The sequence below is a fragment of the Bidens hawaiensis genome, unplaced genomic scaffold, assembly GCF_021521415.1.
Source record: "Bidens hawaiensis isolate Kalapana, Puna unplaced genomic scaffold, B.hawaiensis_p1.1 tig00026667_1, whole genome shotgun sequence".
NCBI classification, from domain to species: domain Eukaryota; kingdom Viridiplantae; phylum Streptophyta; class Magnoliopsida; order Asterales; family Asteraceae; genus Bidens; species Bidens hawaiensis.
In genome coordinates, this window is record NW_027494299.1 from 314,393 (window position 1) to 328,701 (window position 14,309).

The 14,309-nt window shown below is 33.3% G+C and overlaps 1 protein-coding gene and 1 long non-coding RNA gene across 2 annotated transcripts; both read right to left on the minus strand.

Moving 5' to 3' along the window:
- Window positions 1-8,011: 8,011 nt before the first annotated feature.
- LOC143573877 (small ribosomal subunit protein uS4y) lies at window positions 8,012-9,587 on the minus strand. Its single transcript, XM_077058649.1, has 3 exons — window positions 9,557-9,587; window positions 8,458-8,839; window positions 8,012-8,394 (listed from the first exon to the last, which is right to left on the minus strand). Exons 1-3 carry the CDS (start codon window positions 9,582-9,584, stop codon window positions 8,211-8,213), a joined length of 594 nt encoding a protein of 197 aa, XP_076914764.1. The 5' UTR covers window positions 9,585-9,587; the 3' UTR covers window positions 8,012-8,210.
- Window positions 9,588-12,750: 3,163 nt separating this feature from the next.
- On the minus strand, window positions 12,751-13,800 carry LOC143573879 (uncharacterized). The gene is made up of 3 exons (XR_013142494.1): window positions 13,757-13,800; window positions 13,523-13,598; window positions 12,751-13,131 (listed from the first exon to the last, which is right to left on the minus strand). It is a non-coding gene; the product is annotated as an uncharacterized LOC143573879 (long non-coding RNA).
- Between the last annotated feature and the right edge of the window lie 509 nt (window positions 13,801-14,309).

Below are 14,309 nucleotides of genomic sequence, written 5' to 3' on the forward strand. Positions count from 1 at the left end.
GACAGTGAAATTGTAAACCGCCAAATCATCACTGCCACTTGGTCTCATACGACCGGCGTTCCTGTTGAAAAGATTAGTAAACAAGCCGACAAATTTTCTGATTTCGGACCACCGACCCGAAATCATATCGGCGTTTCGCTCTGTACTCCCAACGAGCGTATAGAACGTCTCCCTAATCTTTGTCCAAAAAACCTTGCTTTTTTGGTAGTCGGCTGCAAAATGAATAATTAAATTAGATTTCCAGTTAACTTTTTTATTTAACTTTTTTTTATTAAAAATCATTTTTAAAAACGTTAAAACAATTACCGCAACGCCGATCCTCAGAAATGACTATCCAAGCCCGACACAAGGCTTCCTTCTCATCTGATGACCACGGAGTGGTTTTCCGTTTCGTCCTCGGAGTCGAAGCCCGTCCCGGCCCGTCCGTTGCAAGTTGTTTTTTCCGGTGGACGCGTCGTCTTGCTCCCGTAGCATCATCGTGTGATTCTTGTGTCTCTGGAACAACAAAGTTAGGAGACGGTTGTATGTTGGATGGTTGAAAGCCGGATGTTTCTTGCGGCCCCGAATAAAACATCGATTGGTCTGGTGACGACCATAAATCGTCGTAACTATAAGCTGAATCTAGGTTTGGGTTCCAATTTCCAGACATTTTTGGGTATTATATAGGAGTTTGGGATATTATATATGAGTTTGAAGATTGAAGTTGTGTTTTGATATGGTTGAAATGGGTTGATTTTGGGGTATTATATAGGAGTTTTTAATGTTTTTTTTTTTAAAAAATCGGAGCTCAACGGCTCTTTTGGGCGGGCCCACCAGCTTTTCCTCTCTCTTCTCCCGCGACCACACTCACGCCTGCCTGGGGGCTCGCGCTCGCGCCCCGTTCGCGCCCAGGTTCGCGCCCCGGTGGTGTGGGGTTAGCGCCTGGGGGCGCGAGCGGAGGGGCTCACGCGCCCAGGTTAGCGCCCCACACCCCTCAGCCTTATATACACAACTATTTTGATTTGATTTGATTTGATTATACTTGAAACTTTAGATATGTGAACGTACATATGATATTCAATAATATAAAAAACTAGAGGTGTTCATTGACCGTTGAAATCAATTGAACTATTCGACACTAAGCAAGTCGATTGTTTCATCCACTTTACGTATTATATAATTCTATTTGGTTCAAGGTTTGGTTTTAATGATTTAGAATTGGAATCCACTATTTAACATGTTCGATATAAGATTCAGAGTGTTTGTTATTCGATTACAATTAAAGAAACTGGCATAACCAAATTTGATTTACAAGTCAATTTTGGTTCGTGAATTTTTTTACCAAGATTAATATTTACATCAAATTCTGAATTCCTGTTTTCAAATTAAACAAGATATTGTGATTTTCTAACCAATTCTACCTACATTCAAATTCGAATAACATATTTTAAACAAAATTTGCTTATTTGCCAATTTTTGACATATACATTGTCCATGTTAACGCATTGTATACTACGTATTCCACACGTAAGCTAAAAAATATGTTTTCATAAGTTATGACATATTTTTTTTTTCAAATTTAGCATGTGAATGAACTTCTACATACAAAGTATGTTATTGAGGGACTTTTGGTCAGTAAACAATATATATATATATATATATATATATATATATATATATGAAAAGGATCATGAGAGAACTCAATTTTATGAGGAGAACTAGAGAACTAATAATGAAGTATTTTTAATTAAATTAAAAAAAATATTTTTCAATTTTTGTTTCTTTCATCCTTCTTATATGTTGTTATTCTTCATCACAAAAAAATATAAAAATAAAAAAAATTAACGAGTAATGCATATATGCAATACACCGACTTTTTTTATAATGCATATGTGCAAAAGTGTGCATTTTGATATTTGAAATAGTGTTGAATATCATATATATAGTTGTTTGTATTGTATATTTGCAATAGTGTTATATTATATACAAAAATTAAAAAAATCGATATAGTGCATATGTGCATTAGTGTTGTATTACATATAGGCGATAATGTGTTTTGCATACAATTATTAGTGTCGTATTTGCATATATTCAATAGTGTGTATTAGATAATGTATTTGTGTTGTATTATATGCAATAAAACACTATTTTATATATACAATACACATTAATGCACATACGCATTACATCGACGGTTTTTTTTATTTTTATTTTTTAAAAAATTTTATATTTTATTTTTTTAGGAACAATATCATCTTATTAGAAGGAGGAAAAAAAATTACAAAATAATATTTTAAAAATAGTTAAAAATAATTCTTTACTAGTTCTCTCTTTAAGATGAATTCTTTCTAGATCCCAACCCTATATATATATATATATATATATATATATATATATATATATATGGTAAGGATCCTAAGAGAACTCTTTGCAAATTGAGAACTTTGAGAATCATTTTAAACCACTAAAAACACCTTTAAAAAAATATTAAAAAAATCATAAAACAAAAAATAATAAAAATTTTAAAAAGGTAAAAAATAAATAAAAATTCTTATATTTCATTCCGGTTTCTTTAAAAAAATAAAAAAAATTTAAAAAAATAAAAAAAACGTCATATTATACACATATGTATAATTTTATATAATCTTTAGTTACGTAATATACACATATGTACGGTATCATTTATCTTAAATTATACACGTGTGTATAAAAAAAGCATGTAAATGTACATATATTATACATATGTGTATATAATTTAGTTAAACCGAGTGTTTTTTTTATGAAACCGAGATGATAAAATAAGAATTTTGGTTTTTTTACTTTTTTGATTTTTGTGTTTTTTTTATTTTATGATTTTTTTTTATTTTTGGGTTTTTTGTGATCCAAAATGGTTCTCATAGTTCTCAATTTTAAAAAGGTTCTCTCATGATCCTGATCCTATATATATATATATATGATCCAATATCTATATATATATATAGGGATGGATCTTGCGAGAAGTGATATTACAGCGAGAAGTGCGAGAAGTGAATGTATAACTCCATTAATTTCTAATTTTACTCCTTTCATATGATGTTACATACATATATATAGGTTAATTGTATTTATGTCTTAATTACACATTCAAACCTACCTACAAACATATAAATGTACCGAGCCACATTCAAACCTATGTACCTACACACATACAAACATACGTACCTACACACATACATATGCACCTACACAACGCACCTACACATATGAAATGAAGTGAAACTAGGGATTAATGGAGTTACACCTTCACTTCTCGCTATAAAAAAACTTCTGAATATATATATATATATATATATATATATATATATATATATATATATATATATATATATATATATATATATATATATTATAGGATTGATTTATTTTGAGAACCGGTTTGAGTTTTAAGAACTCGAAAGAACTCAACGTAACAATTTTTTTTTTGAATTTTTTTTACACATGTGTAATACGTAAGTGTAAGTGATGTACAAAAAATTACGGTATTTATTTACACACTGAATCGACTTTTTACACATGTGTAACTAACGTTTAAACTTGTGTAATTATCAAAAATACTTATTCTCTTTCCTGCTTCATTTTTTAATTACATTTAATCTCAGCCACATATTTCATATCATTTAATTAAATGTGTGGTCCAAAATTGAGTTCTTAAAGTTCTTAAAACTCACCATAGTTCTCAAAATAACCCTCCCCTGTTATTATATAGAAACCTATTAGCTAGTAGGAATTGGAATGGTTTGTGGGAATTGAAACAATAAATGACGTATGCTGGTCAACGACTTAACTAGGTAGCTCATGAAGTGTCATTTAAACTCTTATTCATCTTTCATAACTTCATAATCAACTTCAATTGTCATCACGATATTAGATTCAAATGTTTTTCTAACAAGACCCATTCACTAACTAGTTTTATACTCGTCCGGTGGACGGGTTTTTATACTCGTCCGATGGACGGGTTGTTTAATGTTATTATATCATAACTATCTTTCTTTGCATTTAAAAAAAATAAAACCTATAAATATGAATTCCAGAATTGTATAAATCATAAATTGCTATAAATATAAATTCTCTAACATCAAGTTAGAGTTTTATTAATATAAAGTGGCTTCTATAATTTTATAAATACAAAATGAGTTAACAATATTCAAACATGAACATGTATGCTCCTAAATTTAAAAAAACGCCCGGAATACCCTCACTACCCTTGTATTTTGACCCGTATCAAAAGCAAAGTTGACATGTACTCTGATCTGAATTAACCGAAACAACTTATCTGAAATCTGCACTAATCAAAATACACGTGTAGCCAAATAACCAAATATTGACCCGTATTCTGATCTAAATTAACTGAAACAGATCATTCCCAAATTGCAGCTAATGACCCGAAATCAACCTTTAGCCCATATCGCGCTCCCTCTTCGATTTTCCAACTCGTTCTGTCCCATAACCTAAAAGATAGCATGACATTAGTAGAGTGAAAGTTAAAACCTGTAACCTGTTAACCCATAACCCATTTTTTTCTGTAACTTGTAACCCATAACCCATTATGTTATGTACCCGTAACTCGTGTTGTCATGCAACCCGTAAACTGTTGTTCCTTACGCTGTTACCTGTAATCCATTAGCAATGGCAACTCAATAATCCAGTTAGCATATAATCTGAATAAAAAAACATGCAGAAAATGCTTATATGATAAAAAAAACTACTGATATAACAAAATTAGGGACTGTTTTTACCTGAATAGTTTCCTTGACATATTGAAAACACATGCACACCCTTTATTGCATCCTTATACACATATAAAAAAGACTTACAATTATCAACAAATGAAGATAATAAATTAAATGAGTAAGAAATGTACCGATAAATATAACAAAATCACAACCATAATACCATTATAATTGTTACTTATCAAGTCATTAATGCTTGACCGATACCGTAATTACCATTTAGCTTTGATCTTATATGCATGTCATCTAAGAGACAATTTATATTGTGCAAGCCTCAAAACTGAATCCCCCAGGCAAAAGTCCACCCTATAATAACAAATAACAATTAAATTTCATACATTCTTTACAACTACATTGATTGTACTGTTGTGGATGTAAAAACATATGTACATTGACTTTATTTTTTCAAGGGATACAGGGATTAATAAATCTTTGTGTGTTCCAAAGATAGAATTTTACTTACAATTGAGACACAATTTTGAAACTTGATCTGAACCCGTTTGAGCAGTTGCTTGAACCCACCCACCAGGCCTACTTGGACCCCTTCAAACAAAACACACCATAAATATTTGTATTTAAACAGTTAACAAATCTGAATTACTCAACTACATCATCAAATTGCAATCCTTTCATTTCAAAACAAATGCATCATTTGACTAAATACATAGTTTAATAGGAAAAAAAAGGTAATCACTTATTAAATATATATAAAAAAAATAGAAATCAGTATCCTTATTGAATTACCTAAGTATTCACAATTCTGATATGCTCATCAACAAAATAGCTTATAGGGACCTCTTGCTCAACATTCACCTCCATCAATGGGATCCCAAACGCTTTGGCTCGGGCAACCATCTATTCACCATGAACTTTGCGTTCAGCTTTGCACCCATAACACATGCTCACCAGTTTAGCTACTAAAGATGAGTTATCCCCAAGTATGCTCACTGAAACCTATGTCTCACACTCTCACCGGCTTGAACCACCTTTAAAACCACACAAACATGTTCTAAAATGACACCCAAACAATAATACAAATTTATTAATGATTGACCTGTGTTTTTTTACCTGGTTTCTCTTTGGTTTTCTTCCGTTATTGCAAATACAACGATTGCAGCCACATGATGTTATGAAAAGTATTTTTGTAAGACTATCATACCACATCAATTGAATCAACCTGAGAATTATAAACATAAGATAAAGTCAAAATAGTTATTCAATGCAAGCAAACAAAAAGAAAATATAAATTCAGACCTGTGTGGTGTCCTTGAAAACAGGTTCATATAAGACACCGATGTAATACCACATCGAAGGATGGCCCCTTAATGTCACAAAGGAACCGATTTACTCCATTGTTTCAGCATTTATCCCCTTCTCTAGTACGATAAGAGTTGCTTTGTGACTATCATTTTCTTAACTTGCTTTGTGACACTGTATTCAACATTCAATTATGTTTGCTTCGTACACCCAATTTTGGCCATTTTCTTCGATTCCAATGTTCATGGCACTACATATAACATATACTCCTAATGCAACAATATATATTGTATTTCAAAATAAAACAACTATTAATTTCCTCAAAAACAAAAACAAAAAACAGTCAAGGTAAACTATAATTTAGTAATTACCTCATCCTTATGGTGTAAGAATAATTCAAGTTATAAAATTGATTATATGATGACGATGAAGAATGATTTTTAAAGATTGAGAGCTAAAGACTGACCTTGAAATTCGTTCAGCCCTGAGTACGCCTCAAAATATACTCCCGCAGCACTACCATCTTCACAGAAATTGGGGCGTAATATAATTTGGGGGAAAGGAGTTGAAGATTTACAGTTCCAAATAATAATAATAATAATAATAATGAAGGGACAGAGTTATGAAGACAAAAACCGTACCTGCTTCATTTTGGAACAGTTGGGAGGGGAGACGTGTGCAATCATATATGAAGCATCGATCCGATGAAGACGTGGGAAAGAGAATTGACTATGATAAACCGCTCCTAACTTCCCCTTCTAGAAGCTTTTCTATCTTCCCAGCTTCATCCAACGATGGAAGGGAATAATAATAATATATTATTATATAATACAATGGGATAGTAGGCTAAGCCCACCAACTCTATCAATCTTTATTATTAGTTTCGCAAAATCAGGTCTCATATATGATTTCTTGTAAATTAGTGAGGAAGAGGAATGAGCACTCGACTAAACTGCAACGAGTCCAACACTGTTGTTACCACCTACCACTAGCACCACTGCCTCTTGTCATTGTTGCCACCTTCACACTGCCGCCTACACCACCGCAATAGTGCCATTGCCATCATTGGGCATAAAAGAATGTCAGATAAGCATAAGCCCGATTTTGATATTATTTCTTTATAAACAACTTGTTTTGACATGAGGCCATTTCGATCAAAACCAAGTTGATACACTTTAAAAACATCTTTCGACTTAGACCCATTTTGCTCAAAACCCAGTTTGACAGAAGCCGGTTTTGACTCACTACCCGGACTAATTCTGCCCGGTCTTGCCTTTTATACATTTGCTTTTATGCTGACCCTTTCTACATATGAACATAGAAACACGTAGGATCCAGTGGTCTTCGACTCTTTGTATGGGAGTAAGAAAGCCAGCTGCTGTTTTTGTAAAGTTTTGTGATCATCAAATAGTTGGTTCTAAAAACGTTAATTTTATGATAACTTAAAACCGAAAACTATAAAATAGAAAAATTGTCGTGTTTAATGTTTTAATTGATTAAACATTATAAAACCTATCAACATTATAAAACTTATCATAATAAAAGCGTATAAACAGCTATCCAACATTAGAATCAACCAAGTAATTGGACCGACAGACGGAAAGCCTTGTTCAATATTAGTGCATTATCATCACCAAATGCAAGCAAATACATTGAAAAAATGAAACTACAAAGCAGCCTTAGACTTGAAAGTAGTTTGATGGACAAGAGTTTGTATTCCGGGTTCTGACAAAGCTTTAAGCCTTGAAAGTAAACTGAGATTGTTCAATCAACTCTAAACTTGAATGGCAAATAACAAAATAGCAAATATCATCTTCTATGATCTGGGAACAAAGACTTTGTAACTTTTACAACGAATTACATTTACAATGAATTACATGCAAAGTTGTTGGACACTAAAGATCATTCCTTGAATGTGAAGTTGCAGAACGATTGCCATCAGAAACATTAAATGCATTTAAATCAGTCATTACAACTCAACAAAATGAATTAAAAAAAGATGAAACACCAAAAAAACTGGTTAATGATAAGCAAACATGTTGATGTTCTATAAGCATAATAATATAAGTTTCAAAATAGCAACTCCAAAGCATAAATTTATCATTAACTAAATCCACGAAAACACAAAACAAGCAAAGACTTAACGAACCATCCAAAGTCCCTACCAAACGAAATCATAAATGACAAAGTACCAACAAAATAAGCTCATTCTTCATCATCCTCATCAGCATCACCACCAGCTGCCTTCTTTGCTGCCGCCTTCTGGTTCTTTCGCTTCACCCTTCCTGGCCGACCACCTCCAAACGGACTCGTGAGTGAAAAGTCAATGTGCTTCTGGGAGTCAACTCTCACCATGAAAGAAGGCACATTCACCACCTGCCTTCCAACCCTATAAACAATAATCAATCACTCATTATGTTTACAAACTTCAATAAACAGTTAAAGTTTATACCTGATGTGTCTCTGCTTGATGAGAACTCTAGCATGATGGATGGACTTAGCCATACCAGTCTTGAACACAAGGGTCTGGAGACGACGTTCGAGAAAGTTCTCAACAGTTAGAGCCAACACGTAATCGAGCTTGTTCTGGCTCTCATCCAACAAACCATAACGGTTCATTCTCCTCATAAGAGCTTCCCCCTCAAAGATTCTACGCGGGTCCTTTTCCTCAAGAGTTAAAAGCATTCTTGCAGCGTTACGGATGCGGCTCAAAGCATATTGCACCCTCCAAAGCTCACGTTTGCACCGAAGACCGTATTCACCAACAAGTTTCAACTCAGCATCCAAACGTTCCTTCTCATAAGGACGTCGTGGCTTCTTGAAAGTCTTGCCATCTAAAATTCATTTTGACAGTTAGAAATGCTCAAATTGTAATGTTAAATTGTTCAATTATTCAGAAACAATAATCGGTCTGTATAAATCAAGTAATCTTACGACCTAAAGCACATTGTGATAGCAAACTATAAATCAGAACGAAAAGTTAATTAAAAGAAGCAAAAGCTAATAATCAACTATCAAAAAAAACCTAAAACAAAATCAGAAGCTTTCATACATGCTCAACCGATCAAGAACAATGATCAGTTTGTACATATCAAATCATCTTAACACCTACAACACATTTTGACAACCAGTTATGCTAAAAAATAAAACCCTAATAAAATAAAATGAAGCAAAAATCAGTATATCATTACATCGACAAAGCTAAAACAAATTGAGTTAGTTTCATACATGCTCAAATAATCAGAAAAACATAAATAAGTTTGTAAAAAACAAATCATCTTACTATCTATAACACATTTAGACATCTAATTATGCTGTAATATTAAAAATAAAGCACAAATTATATCATGATAACGTAATATCAATAATTAGTTTAGAGTTTGGTATACAAAAGTCATGATCCGGCTAACTTAAGCATCGATAAAACCCTAATTCGGTGTCCATTTCAAACCAATAAAGCAAATTAACTGTAGCATTGTTAAATAAAAACCAATAATCGGTACAATAAGAGACGAAAAGAAACAAGTAGTTAAGAGAGAAGATGAAATTACAGTTGCGATAGAAGGGGACGTGAACCATGGCGGCTACTCTTTCTGAAGTAAGTAAGGAGGCGCTGATAATGAAACCCTAATACAATTTATAACATTAGGGATTATGGCCAAAAATGTCAATTTTTCTTTTGTTTCTTGGGCTTCATGTAGCTTTTGGGCTGGGCTTCGGAACTAAACTTGGTTACTTTCATTTGTATTTTGGACCTTTTATAAAATAAATTTAAAAATTAAATTCATAAGTTTCGGCCCGGCTTATCTATACTAACAACTAAAATGTTTGATCTGAGTCTTGCTTATTTTAATGAGCTGAAATGTTGAGTTCAAGCTTAGCTTGTTATATGGTTTAGCCAGCTCGTTTATAGTTGAAAAAGTTATTTAATTTATTTTTTGTTCATATATATAAATATAATCACATGCAAAGCGTTCAAATATTGTTGATGATATAAAATTCTTATTATTCTAGCATCAACGGATTTGCCTAAGGTGTTATAATCACACTCTCTAGAATTGTTATACTCAGTGAGATTTGCCTTCACCATTCTGGATGACACATAGATGTAATTCATCGGGGAGTTGCGAAAGCCATATTAAGGAATTTCATCTTCTATTAGGTTTGTCTACCTCAACTTGAAAGGCAGACACGAGATAGTGAAAGCATTTGTTACATCCAGCTTATATAAACCAGTATAATCTCGTGTCTACATACGGCATATGACTTTGGTTTTTGATACTAGTGTCAAGGCTTCCTAAAAGGTTATTCGTTCTAAAGTTTTTAACGCTAAAGAACGCTTATTTGGTTCAACATAATTCTCCTCTCATCTACAACTAAAACAACAAAAAATCACTGATGGCATTCGTTGCTAAAACGTCCCTTTTAAATCTAAAATCTATTTTTGATCATAAACGGAGACTAAAGAGTGTCACGATCACATAGCCGGATAAAACTAAACAGAAAATCAGTTTGGATAATCATGGAATCGATTTGCACTCCATGGTGTGGATCTTGTGTGTTAAAGACCTTACCATTTCAGTTCTTTTATAGCCAAATTTAATATCACAACACAAATTAAGATCGTGACAATTACATAATACACATATACATAGAATTCAAAACCAAGATAAACCACAAGTTTCATTGATATATATGTGTGTGTATATATATATATATATATATTATGTAACACACGGGGCCGACCCAACCTTTAAGAGGCCTAAAACAAATTGAAAAATTAAGGCACTTTTCCGAGTTTTATTTTTATCAACCTACCTTTCTATTCCATCAAATATCAATAATACTAAACTTTAATAGCACGATACATGCGTAAGAACCATAATATTCAACCTTTGATACATATAATCTTGATTTTTACACACATATTATACAAAGCTATAGAAAATATGCATAATAAAAATGTTAAATATTAATAAAAGATTTATAATTATAAACAACATACTTAATAGATATGCAAAACAAACAATAGATTAATAAAATTAGAAGTAAAATCATTCTAAAAAGTCTTAATAACACAAACGGATAAATAAAAAGAAAATAAGTGGCTCACATTCACATTTCTTTTTAACCATCCCTTCTTTTCAAAAAAAACCTGTTACCTGCTTTCATCATCCCTTCATATTGAAACACTTTACCACCTTAATTGACTCTTCTTCTCTCTCTCTCTCTCAATAACAAACCTAGCTTACTGCTCTCAATCTCTCTCTCTCTCAATAACAAACCTAGCTTATACATGCTTTCAAAATATGGAGCATTCTCAAATTGGAGGCCTCAGAGCATTTCCAATGAGTTCTCTATTTTCATCTTTAAAATTTAACTAAAAACATAATTTCTCTAATTTATACATCATTTTCTAACAACTTTCCTAAACTCATTCTCTATTACCATCTCTATATTCTTTTTTCTCTTTCTTTCATTTATAATCTTAACTCCTAACTATTTTGTCTTATCATCATTTTCAATATAAATTTATTTCTAACTAGTTTTTGCAACCCGCGCGTTGTGCTGGGTGTGACCATATTACTCATTAGACGTTGAAACCACTGTTACACCATGATAACACCACAGTCCTAAAACCTTCATATAAGTTGTTCTTGAAGATATAATGTAATTTTCAAAAAACTTTTATAGTGGTGCTTTGACACTTCAATTTTTTAAATTATACAACAGGTATCTCTGCGCAGCTATAGTCTTCTAATGTGTTTCATCCTTTCGTCATTTTCTCACTTTGGCTTGTATCAGCATATGAAATGCACAAATATATTAGATAGTTGTTTATGTAAGTTGCATGTTAAAAGAATAAACTTTATGTAGGTGTATGTTTAGTTATGTGTGTGCCTGGTGAACTAATTTGGCCTGATGCCTACCATTGATGTCATTGTCTCGTCGAATATAACTGCGGTGGTCGATAAGGACTCGTCAGCGATTGTTGCTGTATACCTGTCAATAGATGTCGTTAATTAAGAATGGCTATTACATGCCGAAACCTCAATTGATGTCAGCAAATACATTCAAGCAAGTGAAAACTGGATATTAAAACATCAGAATTTTTATGTATGTAAATATATGCATGCATTCTACTTTTTGTGTAAAACAAATGACCATAGCCCTAAAAGGAATTCAAGGTTATCTAGATTTATCAATGCCCCGGTTTAAAGAAAATTGAAATAAAAAAGCTTTTGAATTAGTGCAGGCAATACCATTTTGGCGAAACCAAGGTCTAGCTATGTTTGCCAACACTAAATATACTTAAGTGTAAAATGGTAAACATCAGGAAAGAATGTCATAAAAAGCATATTACTAAGAAATAACAACCTGCACCAACGCCAAATGGCACCTATCAAAAGCTTAAAACTGCCCATAGTCTAATGATCATGATGATCAACTTGGAAATCATAAACTTGAGGTCTTTCTCTAAAACATTTGCTGCATAATGTAAGAAAATCATAAGTTAGGAAAAAAAACGGGTAATGATAATTGTGTAAGAACCTTGCAATGCCACGATATGAATCTGAAGATCGTTGTCCCCTTAGTTAAACCGATCATCATAGCCTTCATAGAAAACTACACGAGAATAATACACTTAGTAGCTTCAAAAAGTGTAGTTAAAAGAATTATAATCTGTAAACAAAATAGTAAACCTTACGCAGTAGTCAATAAGTGGAAACTTGGAATAAGAGAACAGATTTGGTTGCAAATAAACTGTCGCATAGTCCATAACCACGCCATCCGAGTCTTGCCACGCCACGACATGAATCCAATACCCCTTAACTTTAAATCAACCATCATACCCTTTGAAGTAAACCACACAGCACCATACGAAGCAAGTAACCAAATCAAAATCCGAGCTTTAACGATAACAAAGCCTCTTGTAGAAGACTAAATAAAATCAAACTATAGTGCTTAAAAAGTACGGAGTAGTTTATTACCTCAAAGAGCGCATGGTACACTTGAATCGGAACTGTGGATCCGCCGCCGACATGGAAACGACCATTGGACGACAACAACAGTACTCTAATGGATTTCGTTCATATGGCATGCTGCTGAGTCATACATCATTGATCTGAAAAAAAAAATAAAGTAAATGAATAAATACACGAAACATGTAATTAGAGTCATAAAACAATAGTTTATTAAGTTTGTTCAATGATATAGTGACCAATTAGTAGTAGTCATTGTACTACTTAGAGTAAAAACAGATACACCATTTGGTTCGAAAGTCATTCTATAATCCACACAAAAGTTCAAGTTACAAATGAAGATATAGATCAAGACTACTAAATACTGTTGTTCCACCTAATTTCCATTAGACGTGCTAAACTGTTGTGGATGTTAATTGAAGGATTTAGTAAAAGAAACATTATCATTACAAATATTACAAATACACATTCGTATTATTCTGATGACTTGATTTTAACTCTACAATTCTGTATTATCACAAACGATTTGTGTACCTGAAATGAATCATTGATTCCTAAGGTTTCCAGCACGGGGCAAAAGTCTTCCCAAAGGTTGAAGGATCAATAGGTACTGCCAAGTGCCAAAACAATAGTTAGACTTGATGTTGCACCATGAAGCTCGTCTAATAAAGTAATAATCTCCTAACATCATCCAAAATGGTCAGTTTTATTCTATTACCTTCGTATATATATCAAACAAAACACATACAATCAAGCAAACCAAATTACCATGTAAAAGAGGAGATGCATAGTCTGTGTACGTTGAATTTGTTCATTTAATGATTACATAGAACTCGGTAACCCACCACCACGCCAACGCCAACGCCAACGCCAACGCCAACGCCAACGCCAACGCCGCCTAGGGTTCCCAAATGGAACCCGCCCACACCACCTTACGAAAGCCAGCAACGGACACCAGGCGGCAAGAGGCTAACGGACCACCACCGCCACCTAGGGTTTCCAAGTAGAACCCGGCAACAGTAGGCTGGCCACATACACTAAACACCACCGCCGCCTACGGTTTCCAAATACAGCCCGACAGCAGTAGGTTAAACACCAGAACTCCACCTAGGGTTTCCAAATGGAACCAGACGGTGTTGAAATGGAGTTACCAGATGTATTAAGATGGCGGCGTTGAACATGGTGGTCTGGGGTGGTGACGCAACTGGTGGTAGCAAGCCAGAGAGAGAAGCCAGTTATGCGGGACCAAGAGAGTCAAGAGACTTGTGGAGTTGTGTCTGCAAGAAAAACACGTCATTGAAAACGTGTAAACCCCAATGAT